Genomic DNA, 18400 nt, shown 5'->3' with positions numbered 1-18400 from the left:
AAAGTGTAAAAAGGGCTTAAAAATATATCTAAAATTATATTACACTACACGCACATCAGTTTTACTACCGGATTAATACAAAGTTGTTTGTTTATCATCTCTAATCTCTTCCGTCTTTGAACATAATCACGAAAATCACGGTTTTGATCCCGAAACAGGGACCTACACTCTGTTTTAGAGAATGTATTCATGCATCGACAGAAAAGAAATACAGACTCAGTGATACACTTTAGCGACAAAGAAAGGAAGGCTTTAGTGACAGAAGAAGGATTTTACACGACAGAAGGACGATTAGTAATGAAATGGGAATTTATGAGGATGATGTATGCAACGTATTTAAATGTTTTAGTTTATTACTATAAGTTTAAATATACTCAGACAAGAGTGTATGAGAAAGAGATAGTGAAGAAGGTGATGGATCTGAAAAAATCTGAAGTCAAGATGATGAAATCCAAGGCACTATTGCGGATCAAACGGAGAGGAACACAAGGCTGGGAAGGGATGAAGAAGATGCAGGCAAAACGACCCGGAGTGTCCTCATACATGCTTCTAAACATAATTAAGTTTAGGGGAGTGTATTAGATTATAAACTTAATTATGTGTTTTAATGTACTTAGGATAATTAAACTTATGTTATGTATATATGTAGCAAATAAGAGAAGAGGTATAACGGTTGATGAATAACGGTTCAAACCGGCAGTTATTCCCGTCAAAGAATAACCACCATATCAACCGACACCTCTTCGTGTATAAATAGACATTTGCTGGCAACCTTTGCCGACACCAAGATATTTTCACAATATCCATTTCAGTTTATTTCCGTTCTGTTTTGTGTGTGCGTTTATTATCGTGTTCATGATCAAGGTTAATATGGAATTCACTTCCAAACCTAATAGATCCAGTTCGGATGTTAATGATTATCAGACAAGTGATAATCTTCCGCTGCTAAGAGTTATCAGATTGCTGAAGATATAAGTGTGGAATTGTTGGTTATTGATGTAGGAAAATAAACATAAAAGAAGTAAGAAACCATACCTGGGCTTCAAGTGCAATTTCAAGCTCTTTCACGATCTGGGTCATTGTTGGTCGTTCTTCACGATCTCTTTTTAAACATTTATATGCTATTGATGCAAACACTTTTAATGACTCTAAATTTATTTGTTCCTTTATATGATCAAAAATAATTTCATCGAGTCTGTTTTGTTCAAAGCTTTGCCGTGCCAGCCCCACAAGGGGCTGATGCTTATCTTTGTAACTCATGCACAACCTCCCACACAGGACTTCAAATAACACAACACCAAAAGAGTAGACATCTGATTCTTTTGTCAAAAATCCCGACTCTGCATATAGAGGATCACAATATCCAACAGTGCCCACTGCGTGGGACACAAGAAATGTGTATTCTTGGTTTGCGGGGCCAAGCTTGGAAAGACCAAAATCTGAAATCTTGGCTTTCCAGTTTTCATCCAACAAGATGTTGGAGCTCTTAATATCACGATGTAATATTCTATGTTGTGTGCCCTTCAGATTATGTAGGTACTCTAACCCACGAGCAGCCCCTACACATATCTTGAGGCGTTGAATCCATGTGAGATTAGTGTTGCTTAGGTACAAGTCGAGACTCTTGTTGGATGCATACTCGTACACTATTATTTTCTCATCATTCTCATCACAAAAACCTACGAGAGGAATAATATTTTCATGTTTGTAAAGGGAAAGCATCATGATCTCCTTCCAAAACTCCGTGTCACCTTGACCAAATGCACGATCTAAGCGTTTTATAGCAACCATGGTCCGCACCTCTGAATGGACAAGTTCTCCTTTGTACACCTTCCCGAATCCACCTTTCCCGACGTAGTTTTTGTCATCAAAGTTGTTGGTGGCCAATTTAATAGCTCTAAGTTCAATTCTAAGGTGTTTGAATTCTTTTATGGCAAACATTATGAATGAACAAAAACAGGAAAGCACCTGTAAATATTTAGTTGTTGAGTAGCTGGTGAGATATTTAACAGATGATATGTAGCTCCCTCTGTCCATGCCATCTTGCCTCTAATGAACTGAATAAATAAGTACAAATTCAATATGTTATATCATATCCAGTCTTCTTTTTGAACAGGCAAGGATCATGCTCATTTGAACATATATATGTAGCTTTCAATTTATCATCACCATAGAATGAGTCAACTACTACCAAAGGATAGCATACTACAATCTAACTTGGGTAGTTAATATCTTTCCTTTGAACTAGCTAAGAAGAAAACATGACTGCTCCAAGTCTAAAATCTGCTTTTAGTAAGCTATTATCAAACAGATCACTCGGTTTGAATCAGGTCCCTTAAGTAAACTATATACAGAAGCTTGTATAATCAAATCAAAAAAAGTTTCATGGCTCAATCATATACGAAATATAAATATATATATATACGTCACTCTGCGAAAAGGATGACAGATTGACATCAATAACATGTGCTCTTAAGGACCCAGACTTTTTAAAAGAATATAAAGCAGGAATTGTAATTTCTTCTTTGAAAATGGTTCCTAATTAATATAGTGAAGATGTATCTTTGATAAGAAATAATATTATTGATTGCCAGTGGCTTTTTATAAAAACTGCCACTACTGGAAAACACTATGTAGGATCGGATTTCGACCTAAACGAGTCGTTCGGAAGAGCTCAACTCCGTTTCAGAGGCGGAAACAAGGAAACGGATGCGTACACAGCTTGTATCATACTTAAATCCTCTTGTATATTGATTTTACAACGTTTCGATTACAAGGAAAAAAACCGACAATACCTCGGTATCAGATCTGAAAGTTGTTACAAATGAAATGAACATCAAGCCTATTTATACTAAACTAGGATCGCTCATGTGACAGACCACAAAAGCGATTCATACAATAACTGAATAAGCGATCCATATTGATGCCGTAAAAGCGATCCGACATAATGTCAAATAAGCGATTCATCTTGATTCCACATAAGCGATTCAACATGTTGACTATTCAAATGAACCTTTTGAGCCTTTTGTCATATTGTGAACTTCATATAATTGGACCTTTGTTTGGTGAATGTTCATTGGACCATCCAAGGGTCCAATCACAACAAAGCATCTACTTCACACTTTCAATTCTAAAATCACTTTGTCGTTTACTGTTGTTGATGATCATAGTATTTTGATGATGTCACATGATGTCATCATTAAACATGATGACATCATGCTTGACCAGATCCGCATCGTAACCCGGACTCGACATTAGATCCGCATCGTAACCCGGACTCGACATTAGACGAAGGCGACAGATGACTGCACCAACACACTATTTGTTACAACTGTTACTAACACTATTTGGTTTCTTTCTTACACCTGACCGGAAGTTGGTTTCTAAAATGAAACTTTGTTTCTGTTTTGGTGCAGCTTGTCCATTCTAAATTCTCCACTATTCTCAGTATGTTTTAATTTTTTTTCTTCAGATTCGAAGTAAACCAGTTGTGCACGCACATTTAAAAAAATATTATATAAAATTGAGCTTTTATTAATTTTCATTAATGTGTATGTGTAGAAACCGGTTTGTAAAAGTTTTTTATATAATGTTTTTATAATAAAATTATACTTTTATATAAAACTGATCGGTTTTTATCGGTTTGGTGGTCGGTTTGTGTAAAAACTGGCTCAGTTGGTTTTTGATGCGAGGGAGGGGGACTGGTGTGAAACCTACGGTTTGCATTACAAGCCGAACGGGTTTAGCTTGTACCAGTTCCAAACCAGAACCGGTTTGGGCGGTTTCGGTCCCCAGACCGGGTTTTTTTTTTTGGTTCACCTCTAGCTAGACTAGAACCAGATTGTCAAGGGAGACCCAATAAATGTTGGCCCGAAATGATCTTTGATCTCTAGACAATCGAATAACTTGAATATATAAACTGAATATCTGAATACATGAATGAATGATTACAATCGAAATCTAATGCCTATTTATACTAATCGAAAGGTTGTGTCTCGAACAGTTGCGTCTCATGAAGAATCGACATGTCTGATGTTTGGCGCCTCTTCTGAATCGATGTGTCTCCTAGATACGTCGTATGCTTTCAGATGTAGGTTATAGACTTTCAATTTGCCACTTTCAGTCCCCGAACTTATCTTTCTAATCTTATTACAATACAAACTATCTATTAACTATTTACCGAACAACCCTTTAACTTAGGATGTGAAGGGATTAGTAACTTCATTCACCCCCCTAATCTCGAACATCCTTGAGTTGTTGTAGATCTTGAACTCCGAGTAGCTTTATCTTCTCGAATCTTCTCGGTGTCCAACAGTTCACATGAATCTTCTTATTCACCAACCTTGCTCCTCACGAACCTTGTTTCATTCGAACTCGCTTCACACGAATATTTTGCTTCACACTTGTCTTGACCGTACTTGATTTGTATCACACGAACCTTTTCTTATGTAGTTGTCTCAACGTGAACTCCACCGGTCTTGATTAACTTCCCCACCATCATATCACATGAATTAAATCCATCTCGCATAGATTTTGATAAACTGACTCACTCAGATCTCTCTTGTGGTTGTATCACACAATAATCCTTCTTCTGACCCAGTCACAGGATACGCGTGTCTTCTCCTTGATTTATCTTCTTCACGGTTGTCTCTCACAACGAGTTCTTCATTATTGATTGCTTCCCTCACAGATTCTTCGCTTTGATCCGATCCACTCACTGGACTGTTTTGTTATCCCTTTCACAGGTTATCTCCGCATCACACGGTTCTTCCCCTTGATCGTATCACACGACCAAGTTTCACGTTTCTATTTCTCTTCAGTGTCTAGGCACATCAGAAGTGCCGGTTCATCATCATCTTCTTCTATTTCGACCAATAGTGTCTCACTTTCTTTGGTTTTCTTGGTTGGGCATTCATAGGCATAGTGCCCAAGTTTCTCACATCTGTAGCAAGTGATTTTCGACTTATCTCTCATAGTCGGTGTCTCTTGCTTGCTATCATCACTTTGTGGTTTGTCGGTTCCTTCCGACTCGTAAGAGGTGTGTCCTTCACCCCTATGTTGATAATTTCCTCTCCCTCGGCCTCGTGAAGGACGGAATCTCCCTCGTCCATGATTCTCAATATGTTGTTCTTGACCCGCATACAAAAGTTCTTCTAGATTGTTCATCGGGCTTTATTTTTTCTTCAACTTTAACCTTTCTTCATACGTTTTTAATCTTCCGACCGCTTCTTCTAGCGTCATAGTTTCTAGATCGGAGTATTGTTCCATGGAGGCAACGATTTGAGTAAACTTATCCGGTACGCCATTTAGGAGTTTGCATACTAGAGTCGGTTGACTCAGTGTTGTCCCTAGTTCGCTTGCCCGGGTAACTACACTGTTTATCTTTGCGGTGAAGGAGTCTATAGTGTCATCATCCTTCATTTGCAACAATTCAAATTCTGATAATAGCGTGTGCATATGCGCCTTTTGTACCCGATCAACGCCAACGTGTCTAACCTTTAGATTATCCCAAATTTCCTTTGCAGTCTTACAACTTGCAACTTGCAATACAACATCTTCTGGTATTGCTTGAAACAAATATGCAATTGCAGACTTATCTTTCTTAGTGTCTACCGTTGCATTTTCTGCCGGTTCAATCGTTTCCCATAAACCATTCGCTTCAAGAATCGTCTTGATAAGAATAGCCCAAACCGTATAGTTTGTTGGTTTCAGAATCGGACACTGAAACTGGGAAAGTTCCTTCTTTCTGTATTATTATTGGATTTTGTCCGGGTGTTCCTGACATGACTTCTTGCCGAACAATCTTCACTTCTACTAAACTTTTACTTTCTTGGTTTCAATAAATCTCAAACCCACGATTACCCGAATCGTGTAACAATCAAACAATCTAATTCGCACTAAACCCCGGAATCAATATGTTACGAACGTGTGTCCGAAAAGTGGTTTTCCTATGATATATTTACTCATCATCCTATATGTTTATTGAACAGTGGTTTTCCTTAAATAAGAATGGAGAACATTGTGAAATGATTTCTGCAACTGAGTGGCTCATAAGAACTGCAAACTCATCTATATGTTACGAACGTGTGTCCGAAAAGACTTCAAGGTACTTGTCTTCCTCTTTTCTTTCTAAGTTTTTGAAACTGTGTCTTATGCATAATGCAATGTATCAATATTCCTGCTTCTTTTTGCAGATTTGCTGCAGGCAAGTGCTATGTACAGTTAATGGGAAATTTAAAGCACGTGTCCAAGCTCAATTCTTGTCACCAGAAATCACATAAACATTCTGTTGAAGTGTTGCATACCAGACCATGTTTTTTAGGCATCAGATACAAATTGGAAGAGGAGAAAAAATGTTCGATTTCATGCCTCGCAGATGTCAGAGAAGATGGATGGTTGGTGGCTGAATTGTTTCAGTTTGAAAGCCAAAGGAGTAATTTTGACCTTGAAATATCATTTGAGGGCTTTATGTATTGGGATTGTTTTGACTATTATTTATTACAAGGCATCGACTTTCAGCCTATTGAGAAAGTAAGCTGACTAATATGGGTGTAATCATCATATATGTCAACTTTGTTAGTCTTTCAGACTTTGTTAAGAAATAAGTCAGCGGCAAGAACATTATTGGTATAAGAGAACCCATATGACTTGAAGAAACACTGACCTACACAGCAATAACGGGTTAGGACTTCGATGATCAGTGACCCGAACAGTTAGCTGCAAAACAGAAACACCGTTAGGACTCGTTACAGGAATGGGGTTATTCCTGTAACCACCCTCCGGCGTGAGAATAAGTCTCGGTTTATGGGAGTAAAGATTGAGAGGAGAAAGTTGTGTGAGAGCAAGATGATCATACCTTATACGTTTACCTTTATTTATAGTTTTTCCATTAGGGTTTCCCCTAACTTAGGATGTATTCCGATAAGTTAGGGATTTGCATGATCTTCCCGAAAAGTTGGAGATTTGGTTGTGTAACTTCCGTGCGGGGATGGAAAGTTCTAGAATAATCATTTATAATTATCTGTTTATATTAAAATAATAGGTAATGACCGGGTCGGGTTGGCCGATGCGGGTCATACCTCGTCATGTCCCCCCAGTCCGAGTTTATGAAAAGAATTTCATGAGCTCGGACTAGGAGAAAAAAAAAGTTAGTATATTATGGTTAATACCAAGTTCGTTGGGTGTAGTGCCGTTGTGGGGAAGTGACGGCGACAAGATAGGACGTGACAGTTAGGTCATCATTGGGATGACAACTGTATTTACCCTGTTTGGACACGTATTGCCGTCCGTACGCCTTTTTGAATTTGAAAAGTTTCCTTTGTATATAAGTAACACTTCTATATATATGAGGATTCAAATTCCTTTCCTCACACCCTTTGTTTTTCATTTCCCCCATTTCAAAAATGGCTTCTAAACCTGGTGAGTCGTCTTCCTCTGCTTCCGCCACCACCGATGCTCTTTTCTGTAAGTGGGGTGTGACATCTTACAACAACCTTGTGCAAGACTACGGCATCCGGGCCGAATGGAACCCTGTTTTGCCGTCCAAAACGGACACCGCGTTTCCACTGAAATCGGGCAAAATCACATTGTTTTCGATTGCCCATTACCAAGTTTCTTAAATTGGTGCTTGATTATTACCGTATTCACATTTCTCAATTACATCCACTTGGGTTGGTGAAACTTCGCCAATTCGAATTTGCTTGCATTTCCCTAGGTCATATTCCGGAACTAGTGGTATTTAGGGCCTTGTTCGTTCTTGTATGGAAATCCCCCTTCTTTACCTTTGACCGGAGAGATACCGATGTGTCCTGTCTTAGGGACATTCCTACCAGTTCTAGAGACAAGGATTGAAAGAAAAAGTTTTTCTATATTGATGCCTCTGTTATTCCCGGTGAGATGTACTGGAGGGAAAAGGGGCCGAAGGATAAGGTCAAGGATGACGGTCCTTCGGAGGATGCGTATGTGTCCAATGTCCCGTACACGAAATTGTGTGGTCGTCCTTTCGAGTACACGGTGATCCCTGAAGGTGCCCTGGTGATGGCAGGCATGAGTTTGTTGTGGCGTGATATTAGGCAGTATCCTTCGTTTCAAAGGGATGATGCAGGTATGTTTAATTACCTTTGGTCACATTTTCCTTAGATTTTTAAAAAATGATGTACGTATAATTCACAGGGGAATGGAGTATGTTTGATTTTGTTGATCCTCCGCGACACCTTGCGTTGAGGCCCGCTGACCGCGTGCTGGATGAAGGGGAATTGGGTGTACTAGGGATGCATCTGGAGCAGTTTATTTTACCCGCTATACCAGCGGACCCGGTTGTATACATTTCCCCTTGCCAGCTGCCCCAAACACCGGCGTTCCTGTTTTGGAAAAGAGGTCCACCCGGATAAAGCTTACAGGGAAGAAACATATGGCGACCAATGTAGCTGTTTCTTCCATTGAGGAGACCGCGTCTCCTGGAGGAGATATTTCTGCGACCGCTGTTATGACGAGCCCTGTTCGCGCCTCGAAAAAACGGAAAACATTTATTGCCCCTACTTTAAGTGCCTTCGAGGCTGTACAAGCTGCTTATGCTCTGCCGCTAGGTACGTATTGATCGACCTTGCATGTTGATATGGTTTAAGAACTGCATGTTGCTGAACCATGCCGTTTGATGTGAAGGTATCTCTGGCGGTATTCAGACTGAGAGTGTTACAACAGCCCCTGCATCGTCTGTGGGGGTGTCGTTGCCTAGCTCCGGTACCGGCGGCCCCACAGAGCCCAAAACCAAGGCCAGCGTTACCACTGTTATAAGCTGTGCCATGCCGCTTCCGACGCCTACCGCCTCTGTGGTTGTTACAGTCGGCCCTATTTTCATACCCCGGACATGTAGCGTTGATCCGTCCTTGTTTGACTCACCCATAAGCATTTTTTCTGTTGCTGATAAGGAAGTTACTGCCGTATCCGCAGCACAGGAAGTTACCAGCATCGGCGGTGCTGCTTCTAGTGAAGCTGGGGGGTCAAGCAGTGGTATTGCTGATGACGGCGCCCGTCTGATTGATGACCTGTTCTTGCCGACTGTCCGATGGGATCCCAATGCTCAGGATAAACGCTATCAACCCCAATGGAAAATCGCCGAGTCTTCCAGGCTGATTCCCCCCCCCCCCCCCCCGTGATTCAACACTGGGTTGAGCAGCCGTACCCTCTAGCTGAGGCGGCATACGTGGAGGGTTTGAACAACGAAGATCTGATGAATTCCACTATAGCGGATTCCGTGAGCCAACCTCGAAGGCTGGCAGAAATCTGGCGTAGATGGATGCATGATAACACCCAGCTTCACCAAGCGCGATCTACTATTCAAGAGCTGAAAGATGACAAGTATCGCTTGGAGAGTCAGCTTCAGGCTGTTGGGTTAAGGGAAACTAGGTTTCTGTTAGAGAAAAACAAAGCTGAAGATGATTTGAAGAGAGTGACTGCCCACCTTGCTGAGGAGCGAATAATGTGGGCCCGCGATATGGCGGAGAAAGACCGGGTTCTGGCTCAGGCCAAGAATGTGCAGGAAGAATTGGAGCGTAAGGCCATAGCTGAGGCTCAAAAGGTGAGACTCGAATTATCTACACAATTGGAAAGGTTCCGTGTTGACACTGATTTTGTGTCTCAGGTTCAAGAGCGATACCAAGGATTGACAGCTGAAGTAGAAGCTTCTCATGCCAAAATACGACTACTACAGGCGGAGCTGGAGGAGCGAGAGGGAAAACTTAAAGAGCTTCAGGACCATTGTGATTCTCTTGTTACCTAGAATAACAGGCTTGCTACATCGTCGGCTTCCCGACTGAAGGAGGTTGAAAATGCTTTGGCACAGTCTAACGCCGAAGTGGATAACTTGACTAACCAGCTGGCGGCTGTTCGGGGTGACAGGAATTGGCTGATAACCAATGGCTTGGTGGGGGCGTTTGAGTATTTCTGTGAATCGCCCCCCTTTACGACGCTGATTGATCGCCTGTCTGCCGCTGCCTATCAGTCCGGTCATCATGATGGCGTTTATAAAGGCTATATGGAGTGCCAACAATTAGACAAAATAACTCCTGACTTTCATGCTGCCAAGGGTAAGCTTCAAAGTGACATGTCGAACGCTCTCGAAGCAGCATATACCGAGCCCTTGTCCTGTTATGGGGATTTAATGGATAAAGTGAATGAAGATGGTATAGAATCGCTGCGCTTGATGTTGGACCCTGCGGAGGAGTCTGAAGAGGAGTAAAAAATTTGTTTACTTTGCTTGTTATGTACTTTTATGGCTTTGCTAATAACACCGTTTTACTTGGGTTTGGTGCGAATATCTGTTTTGATTTGACAGACGTTTTAATGCTAATGTCATGATTTCTGACACCGCCGTATTTTAGAAATGTGGCAATGTGACGTGTAACGATTATTTTCCATTAATGCTTCTAACGTCATCACTGTCAAAACTTTTTGACCCCTCTATAAATTAGCCTTCCTTTTCCTTATTTGGTAGTTGGACAGGATGGAGCGAAAAAGGTATAGACAGCGACTTTCCGAAATCTTCCGGCTACTGGATGCTGCTGACGGCTTACTTCAGTTGCAGCATCCTGTAACGAAGTCGATGCTTCGGAAAAGAAGGCCACTCCCCAACGTTGCTGCAACCCGGGCGAATCGTGCCTGTAAAAGTGTTGTTCCTGAGGATCCTCAACCAGTGGATTCTGGTTTGCTATCCTTGTCAGCTGATGTTTTGACAGAGCTTATCCCAGTTAATCACGTCCAACGTTACCGTTTTTCGTACCAACGTAGTTCTGGTGGTGGTTCCAAGAAGGTTCTGATGGACGATTCGGGAATGGTGGCTCCGGCAGTGGACGGTGAATCATCTGGCAGCTTGGCCGTTGATCCTTCCACGTTTGTTGATGGTGGTGTGGTGCTGCATACCCCTGCAGTGGTGATGGCACCCAACTTCCATCAGTAGGTGTTTTGAACATGTTCTTTTTTGGTTCCCATGTGTTGGCTTTTAGAAACAGGGACAAGTACTTGGTTTGCTTAAGATAGGTCATGTGTATGTGTAAAAATGCCTATCGGTTTTGTGGCGGTTCGTATATCTATTACCAAGATACCCGCCGTCAGCGATGTATGTATTAACCCTATGACTGATGTATTTGAAAGTATTTCGTGTTTAAGGGTATTGTTTGTAGTTTTACCATTTTGTGCAGTCATAGTGCGATGGTAACTTATGGTAAAAAACAAAAGTAAATGACTTTTATTAAACTTGAACTGAAATAAAATGAAAAGACACCGCTGTGGGTGGGTTACAATTGCGTTTCGAAGAGATGTTCACTCTTGCTGTTAGGAGCAAGGCCTTACAAGTAACATTTTCTTAATTGAGCGATGTTCCAACTGCGTGGTACAGGTGTGCCATCTAGTCGAGATAAGCGATAGGCCCCTTTACCCAAGTCTTCTTGGATGACATAGGGACCTTCCCAGTTTGGGCCTAGCTTGCCCAAGGGTTCCATCCTGCTTGCTTCGTTGTCACGCATAACATAATCGCCTATTTTGAAAGTCTGCTTGGCCACTCGCTTGTTGTAGTATCTTTCTAATGACTTCTTATACTTTGCTTCGCTGATGGCGGCTGCTTCACGCCTTTCTTCCAGTAAGTCTAGGCCTTCCCTTAAAGATCTATCATTGTCTTCGCCCGTAGTGAGGCGACATAGTGACGGCAGTCCCGCGGGTATCATTGCTTCTGCTCCATAGGTTAGGCTAAAAGGGGTTTCATTGTTGCTCGTCTTAGGCATTGTTCTGTGTGCCCAAAGGACGTTTGGCAATTCTTCCACCCAGGAGCTTCCCTCATGACCTAGTCGTCTCTTTATGCCATCCAGCAGACTTCTATTCGTCCGCTCCACCTGGCCATTCCCCTGGGGGTGCGCTACTGACGTGAAGATTTGTTGGATTTGGAGGTTGGCGCACCATTCTTGAAAAACTCTATCTGTAAACTGTGTTCCATTGTCGCTTACCAGGTATAGCGGCAATCCGAACCGGCATACTATGTGTTCCCAGAGGAATTTTTTAGCGTTATCTGCCGTTATTTTGGCCAAAGGCTTAGCTTCCACCCACTTGGTGAAGTAATCATCGGCCACAATTAAGTACTTTAGCTTTCCGGGAGCCGGCGGGAAAGGTCCAACGATATCAACGGCCCATTTTTGGAAAGGCCATGCTGCTGTTACCGGTACTAAGTTGTTCTTGGGCCTTATTGTTTGAGGAGCGAATTTCTGGCAACTATGGCATTTCCGAAGTTCTATCACGGCGTCTTTGTGCATCCCAGGCCAATAATATCCGGCGTTATGGATTTTGGCCACCACCGCCCGGGGTCCGGCGTGAATGCCGCACAGACCTGCATGAATCTCGCTGATAAGATACTTTGCTTCTGTTGGGGAGACACATCGCAACAGCGGTCCTAGGTAAGACTTTCTATACAGGACGCCGTTATTGGCCTCATATTGCAACGCCTTCGTTTTTATTTTCTGTGCTTCGCCCTTGGCGGGAGGTAGCTTCCCTGTTTCCAGGAATTGGAACACTGGGGTGTACCAGCAAGGCTCTTCCGCTGCAACGGCGGAAACATTCTGTGGTTCGATTGAGGGTGTTTGCAACGTTTCGACTTTGACTTCTTTTTCCATACCAGAGGTGGCGAGTTTGCTGAGAGCATCTGCTATCTGGTTCTTACTTCTATGTACGTGATTGAGCGTGACGTTATCAAAGGAAGCCATAATTTCTTTTGTTTTCGCCAGGTATTTTGCCATCGATTCATCTTTGCCTTCGTACGTTTCGTTTACTTGATTGTTGACCAGTAGCGAATCAACATACGCGTCTACCCTTGCTGCTCCCATAGATTTCGCCATTCTTAAGCCTGCCAGTAGTGCCTCGTATTCTGCTTCATTGTTAGAACATTCGAAGTCGAAACGTAAGGCATACATCAGCCTGATCTCGTCTGGGCTTACCAGCATTAAACCGGCTCCAGATCCTTTTCCACTTGATGACCCGTCGGTGTATAGTTTCCAGGTCTGCCGGGCAGTGCTGGATTCCGGGATGTCCTGGACGACAGGGTCCACGATAGCTTCTCCTTCGGGAATTTCGGCTAGAAAGTCGGCGATTACTTGTCCCTTAACTGCTGTTCGTTTCTGATATTCAATATCCAAAGCGCCTAGTTCAATTGCCCACTTTGCCAGTCTACCAGAGATCTCTGGCTTGTGCAGGACTTGTTGCAGTGGGTAATTGGTTAGGACCTGTACGCGGTGTGCTTGGAAATATCTTCTCAATCGCCGCGTGGCGTGTACAAGTGCCAAAACCAGCTTTTCCAACGTGGGATATCGCGTTTCGGTCCCGCCAATACCTGGCTGATGTAATATATTGGCGTTTGTCTCCCGTCTCGCTCAACCATAAGCACAGCGCTTACTGCGGTGTGAGCTGCCGCTAAATACATCTTTAACACCTCATTGGGCCTTGGTGCTGTCAGCATGGGTAATCCTTCTATGAAACGCTTCATGTCTTGCAAGGCTTTTTCCGCTTCGCTGGTCCATTTGAAATTCTTCTTGTTAAGGAAATCTTTCAACGTTTTAATGAAAGGCAAGGATTTCTCAGCATGCCTTGCCAGGAATCTGTTGATCGCCACTAGCCGTCCATTTAAAGTTTGGGCTTCCTTCAGTGTTCGTGGGGAAGGCATCCGCGCTATAGCGGCCACCTTTTCTGGGTTAGCTTTAAAACCGTCTCGGGTGACAACTACCCCTAGGAACTTCCCTTCTTCCACCCCGAAAGAGCATTTCTTTGGGTTGAGTTTGATGTTATATTCTCTAAGCCTTTGGAAAGTTTCCTCGATATCCTCTAACATTTGCTTTTCTTCCCTGCTTTTGATTACTAGGTCGTCAACGTAGACCTCCAAATTTCGTCCGATTTGTGTTTCGAACACCTTATCCATGAGTCTCTGATAGGTAGCTCCGGCATTTCGTAAACCGAAAGGCATCTTTGTGTAACAGAAAATGCCCACATCGGTGTGAAACGCCGTTTTTTCTTCATCTTCTTTGGACATCTTGATCTGATGGTACCCTTTATATGCGTCTAGGAAACACTTATATCGTAAGGTACCAAGGAATCGACCTTCAAATCAATTTCAGGCAGTGGGTATGCGTCTTTGGGGCATGCTTTGTTTAAATCTTTGAAATCAATGCACATTCGCCACGTTCCGTCTGGCTTTTTTACCATTACCGGGTTGGATACCCATGTATGGTATAGTGTTTCTCTGAGGATTCCAGCTTCCAACAATTTTCGTACTTCTTTGACAACCGCTGCCTTTCGATCTGGGGCCATACTGCGTTTACCTTGTGCGACCGGCTTGACGCCCGGGAGCGTTGCTAGCTTGTGCTCTGCTTTATCACGGGGGACTCCTGTCATGTCCGAATGTTCGAAAGCGAAGATATCAACATTTCTTCTTAGCAATTGCTTCAAGTCGTTTTTAATTTCTGGAGAAAGGGTGTCCCCGATTGTGACCATTTGGTCCGGATGGCGTGGGCTTAGTACCCACCGTTCAGGACCCGTAGCTACGGTAGGCCCTTGGGGGTATCTTTTGGTACCTATACCTCTCCAATCTTGTCACGGAACACTGTTGCAATATCCCGCGGGGTAGGAAACTTCATGAATCCTCGTGCCGTAGAAACTATAGCATCCAACTTCCCCAGGGTGAACCTTCCGATAATCACATTGTGGTATGACTCAGCGCGGACCACAAGGAAGGTTAGGAGTATGGTTCTTTCTCTGGGTGCTTGTCCAAACGTTACCGGGAAGGTAATTTGACCAATAGGGTCAACCTTTTCCCCTGTGAACCCTTTGATGGGAGCATGCATTGATTCAAGCAGTTTCCTATCTTCTGGTTGCATTCTGTTGAAACAATGCTCATAGATAATGTCCTCTGAGCTCCCGGTGTCAACCAGGATTCGCCTCATGCGGTAATCTCCCACTGCAGCGGATATGATTAGGGCATCGGTTGTAAGGTGTAAGTCCTCCATACGAGGTTCTATAGTCATTGTTGCTAGCATCCAGGGTTCAAGCGTGGAGAAGCTCCGTTTTGCCCCTTTTCCCATATCCGCGTGTACCATATTCAATTCACGCGGCCTCTTGCCTGCCGCCTTATCGTTTTCTTCCTTGACGACAGGTGGACCCTGCTTGATATCTCTTACTAGGTGTGCCAATTTACCCGCCTTTACAAAATATTCGATCTATTTTTTTAGCTGAAAACAGTCGTTGGTGTCATGACCGCTCCCTTTGTGGTACTCACAGTACTTACTCGTATCTTTGTTGGGGTTCTCTTTCAGCGGTTTTGGAAGGTTGAACTTGAGGTTCTCCGAGGCTAAAATTTCTGCCGGAGTCTTGCTCAGGTTGGGGTATTCAGATCGAGGTTTTGACGGCTCACTTCTTGAATAGGAGTTTCGGTGTCTATCGTACCGTGTGTCTGCTTTATCATTCCTTTGGTATCGGTCTCCCCTGCTTTTACCTCTAGACCCCCGGTGCTCCCTCTCCTCCTGGTTTTTTAGAGCTTCTTTCTTCCTATTGGCCGCGTGGCTAGCTGCCACTGCCTTCTCTTGTATGACATACACTTTGGCTATTCGAAGTATTTCATCGATTGTTGGGGGCACGCCGTCCCTTCCATGAAGCGTCCTCAGTAACTCATCATTGTTTACACCTTGAAGGAAAGCTCCACATGCTAAATCATTCGTCACGCCTGGGATTGCCAGACTTTCCTTATTGAACCTGATAATAAAGTTTTCCACTGTCTCATTGTCTCGCCGACGGATGTGGAGGAGCTCATTTCTATCTTTCGTGTGTCTGCGCTGCTGGCTGAATTGTAAGATAAATTTGGACTCTAAATCTTCAAAGCTGTCTATTTCGCCCGTAGGCAGACTATCCCACCAGACTCGGGCCGCGCCTACTAGCGTTTGCACGAACATTTTGCACCATAAAGGCATGGACCAACAGGCTACCTCGCCGGCACTTTTTAATAAATTGAGATGGTCATCTGGGTCGGCGAGGCCATCATATTTGCCAACCATTTGGGGCATCTTGGGTTTCTCCTTGATAGGGGCCTTGGCGATTCTTCGGGTGAACTTAGACCGGAAAGTCGCGTCTATCGGCTTGTACGGTCTGGTGAGTTCGTCTTCTTCCACGTTTATGGGTTGCACCGGTGGAGCGCCTATACCCGGGGTAATGTCTGGCATGGGGTTGGAGTTTCCTATTGGAGAGACCCGGGGCCTGACCGTGTTTCCTCTGTCATAAATAGGTTCCGCCGTCGGCGGCGTCTGAGTGTAAACTGGTTGTGACGTTGGGAAAGTCCACCAAGGTGGCATGTAAGCCGCGTATGGCGATTGAGTGCTACCCTGCGCGGTTCCTTGAGGCGGGTACATTGAGCCCCCGTATGAGGGTAAATACCCATAAGGGGGTGCATAACAGTACCCGGGAAAGTATACTTGGTTTCCTGGTGTGACAGGAGCGTGCATGATAACCGGCTGGTGAGGAGGTGTTGACAATGCCGTTGTAAGCGCCGCAGAGTACAGCGGCGGCATCGAGCTGGTAACCAGAGGTTGATAGTACTGAGGCATGCTGGTTTGTGGCATGATGGTGCTAGGGTTTGCCGATGTAATAACAGGAATGGAGCCGAGGCGTGAAGACTGTGCACCGGTGGTTGTCATTGGGGTGAACATGTTACCGCTAATTCCCCCTGACCCCCTCGATTGCAACTGTGAGGGCACGTAAAGAAACGGATCCGTCACCACAGTCTGAGAAGAGACAGTGGTGATGCTGCCGAAACCTGGCGGCGGTCCTTCCGCCTCGAACTCCGGGTCCAGTGACCTAGTAATGGCCGGGGGAGACTGCGTGGTGGTAACGAGGCTCGTCCCCGACGTCAGGTTTTTGCTTGTCATCGTTTGATCTGCTATGTTCTGCTATGGGGTTCTGTCTGACTGTTACCGAATAGGTCCCACGGATGGCGCCAATGAAGAAACACTGACCTACACAGCAATAACGGGTTATGACTTCGATGATCAGTGACCCGAACAGTTAGCTGCAAAACAGAAACACCGTTAGGACTCGTTACAGGAATGGGGTTATTCCTGTAACCACCCTCCGGCGTGAGAATAAGTCTCGGTTTATGGGAGTAAAGATTGAGAGGAGAAAGTTGTGTGAGAGCAAGATGATCATACCTTATACGTTTACCTTTATTTATAGTTTTTCCATTAGGGTTTCCCCTAACTTAGGATGTATTCCGATAAGTTAGGGATTTGCATGATCTTCCCGAAAAGTTGGAGATTTGGTTGTGTAACTTCCGTGCGGGGATGGAAAGTTCTAGAATAAACCTATTTACGGCTTACACGCAATGATTTATCGGATTAGACATAGTCACTCTTTTTGGAATTAGATTTGATGATTCTGTCAAAACTTATGTCCATGGTTTTTACTCCCTGTAACCGAACACGCACACTGTATCTCGTATGTGTGTCTAGTATATGATCGAGAGTAACAACCCTTTTATTTCATCGGCCAAAAAATCACCATTTAGTGGGCAAAACCAATTTAATATCTAGTGGACATATAACTCAACAACTCATAAACAAAACAATTTAAATGCATCAAAAATATGATGTGCTTAAAACGGTTTAATAGTCTTTATTAACACAGGAATTATATAACCTTACAAAAACTAACTTAGGGTATGTTTACTAACTTAATAGTTGTGTATCTATGCATCACGCCCCTTGAATAAAACCCTTAAATTAAAAAACAGATGTCATGCTAACCGTCATCCCTCCCAATATACACACGGGTTGTAAGGTTACGGCAGTTTAACGGCGTTCACTAAGCACTTTAACGGTGACGCACAACGGCATCAACAATACAGTTACGACAGCAACGTTTACAATTTGCAACCGCCATATCGCTTGATTAATCTGTTTCATGGGCACGTCACTTCATTCTTTTGTATATTGCTTCTTCGATCACATTCTAAATATAATTTCTTTTGCTTTGTTAACGGATAACACCCTTAATGGCAACCAAATCGCCCAATACTTCTTCAATCTCTACGGGTAAATTACGTTTATCATCAAGGTAATTGATGTTGGAAAAATAGGTGAAAATAGCATTTTTCACAAATATAGGAAAATGATTTTTTTCCTACTTTGGACTAGAAATAAATATAATAAAATGAGCGGGTTTTATATATTTATTTGTGGGTTTGTGTTCTATGTTGGAAGAGCTTCGCAACGAACTAAACCACGTCCAAAACCGAGCTAAGATGAATGAGATATCGATGCTCAAAGTTGGGTGTTTGAAACATTGAATGCTGAAACAAAAGGGAAAGTAGCACCTTGTCCCACATAGGAGG

The 18400-nt window shown here is 43.3% G+C and overlaps 1 protein-coding gene across 1 annotated transcript; it reads right to left on the bottom strand.

Annotated features, from left to right (window-relative positions):
• Positions 1-877: 877 nt before the first annotated feature.
• On the bottom strand, positions 878-1941 carry LOC110932245 (receptor-like protein kinase HERK 1). The gene is made up of 2 exons (XM_022175596.1): positions 1036-1941; positions 878-889 (listed from the first exon to the last, which is right to left on the bottom strand). Exons 1-2 carry the CDS (start codon positions 1939-1941, stop codon positions 878-880), a joined length of 918 nt encoding a protein of 305 aa, XP_022031288.1.
• Between the last annotated feature and the right edge of the window lie 16459 nt (positions 1942-18400).

This window comes from Helianthus annuus, chromosome 3 (assembly GCF_002127325.2).
Source record: "Helianthus annuus cultivar XRQ/B chromosome 3, HanXRQr2.0-SUNRISE, whole genome shotgun sequence".
Classification (NCBI taxonomy): Eukaryota; Viridiplantae; Streptophyta; class Magnoliopsida; order Asterales; family Asteraceae; genus Helianthus; species Helianthus annuus.
Note: the sequence above shows the minus strand (reverse complement) of the source record. Positions and strands in the feature narration are given on the sequence as shown.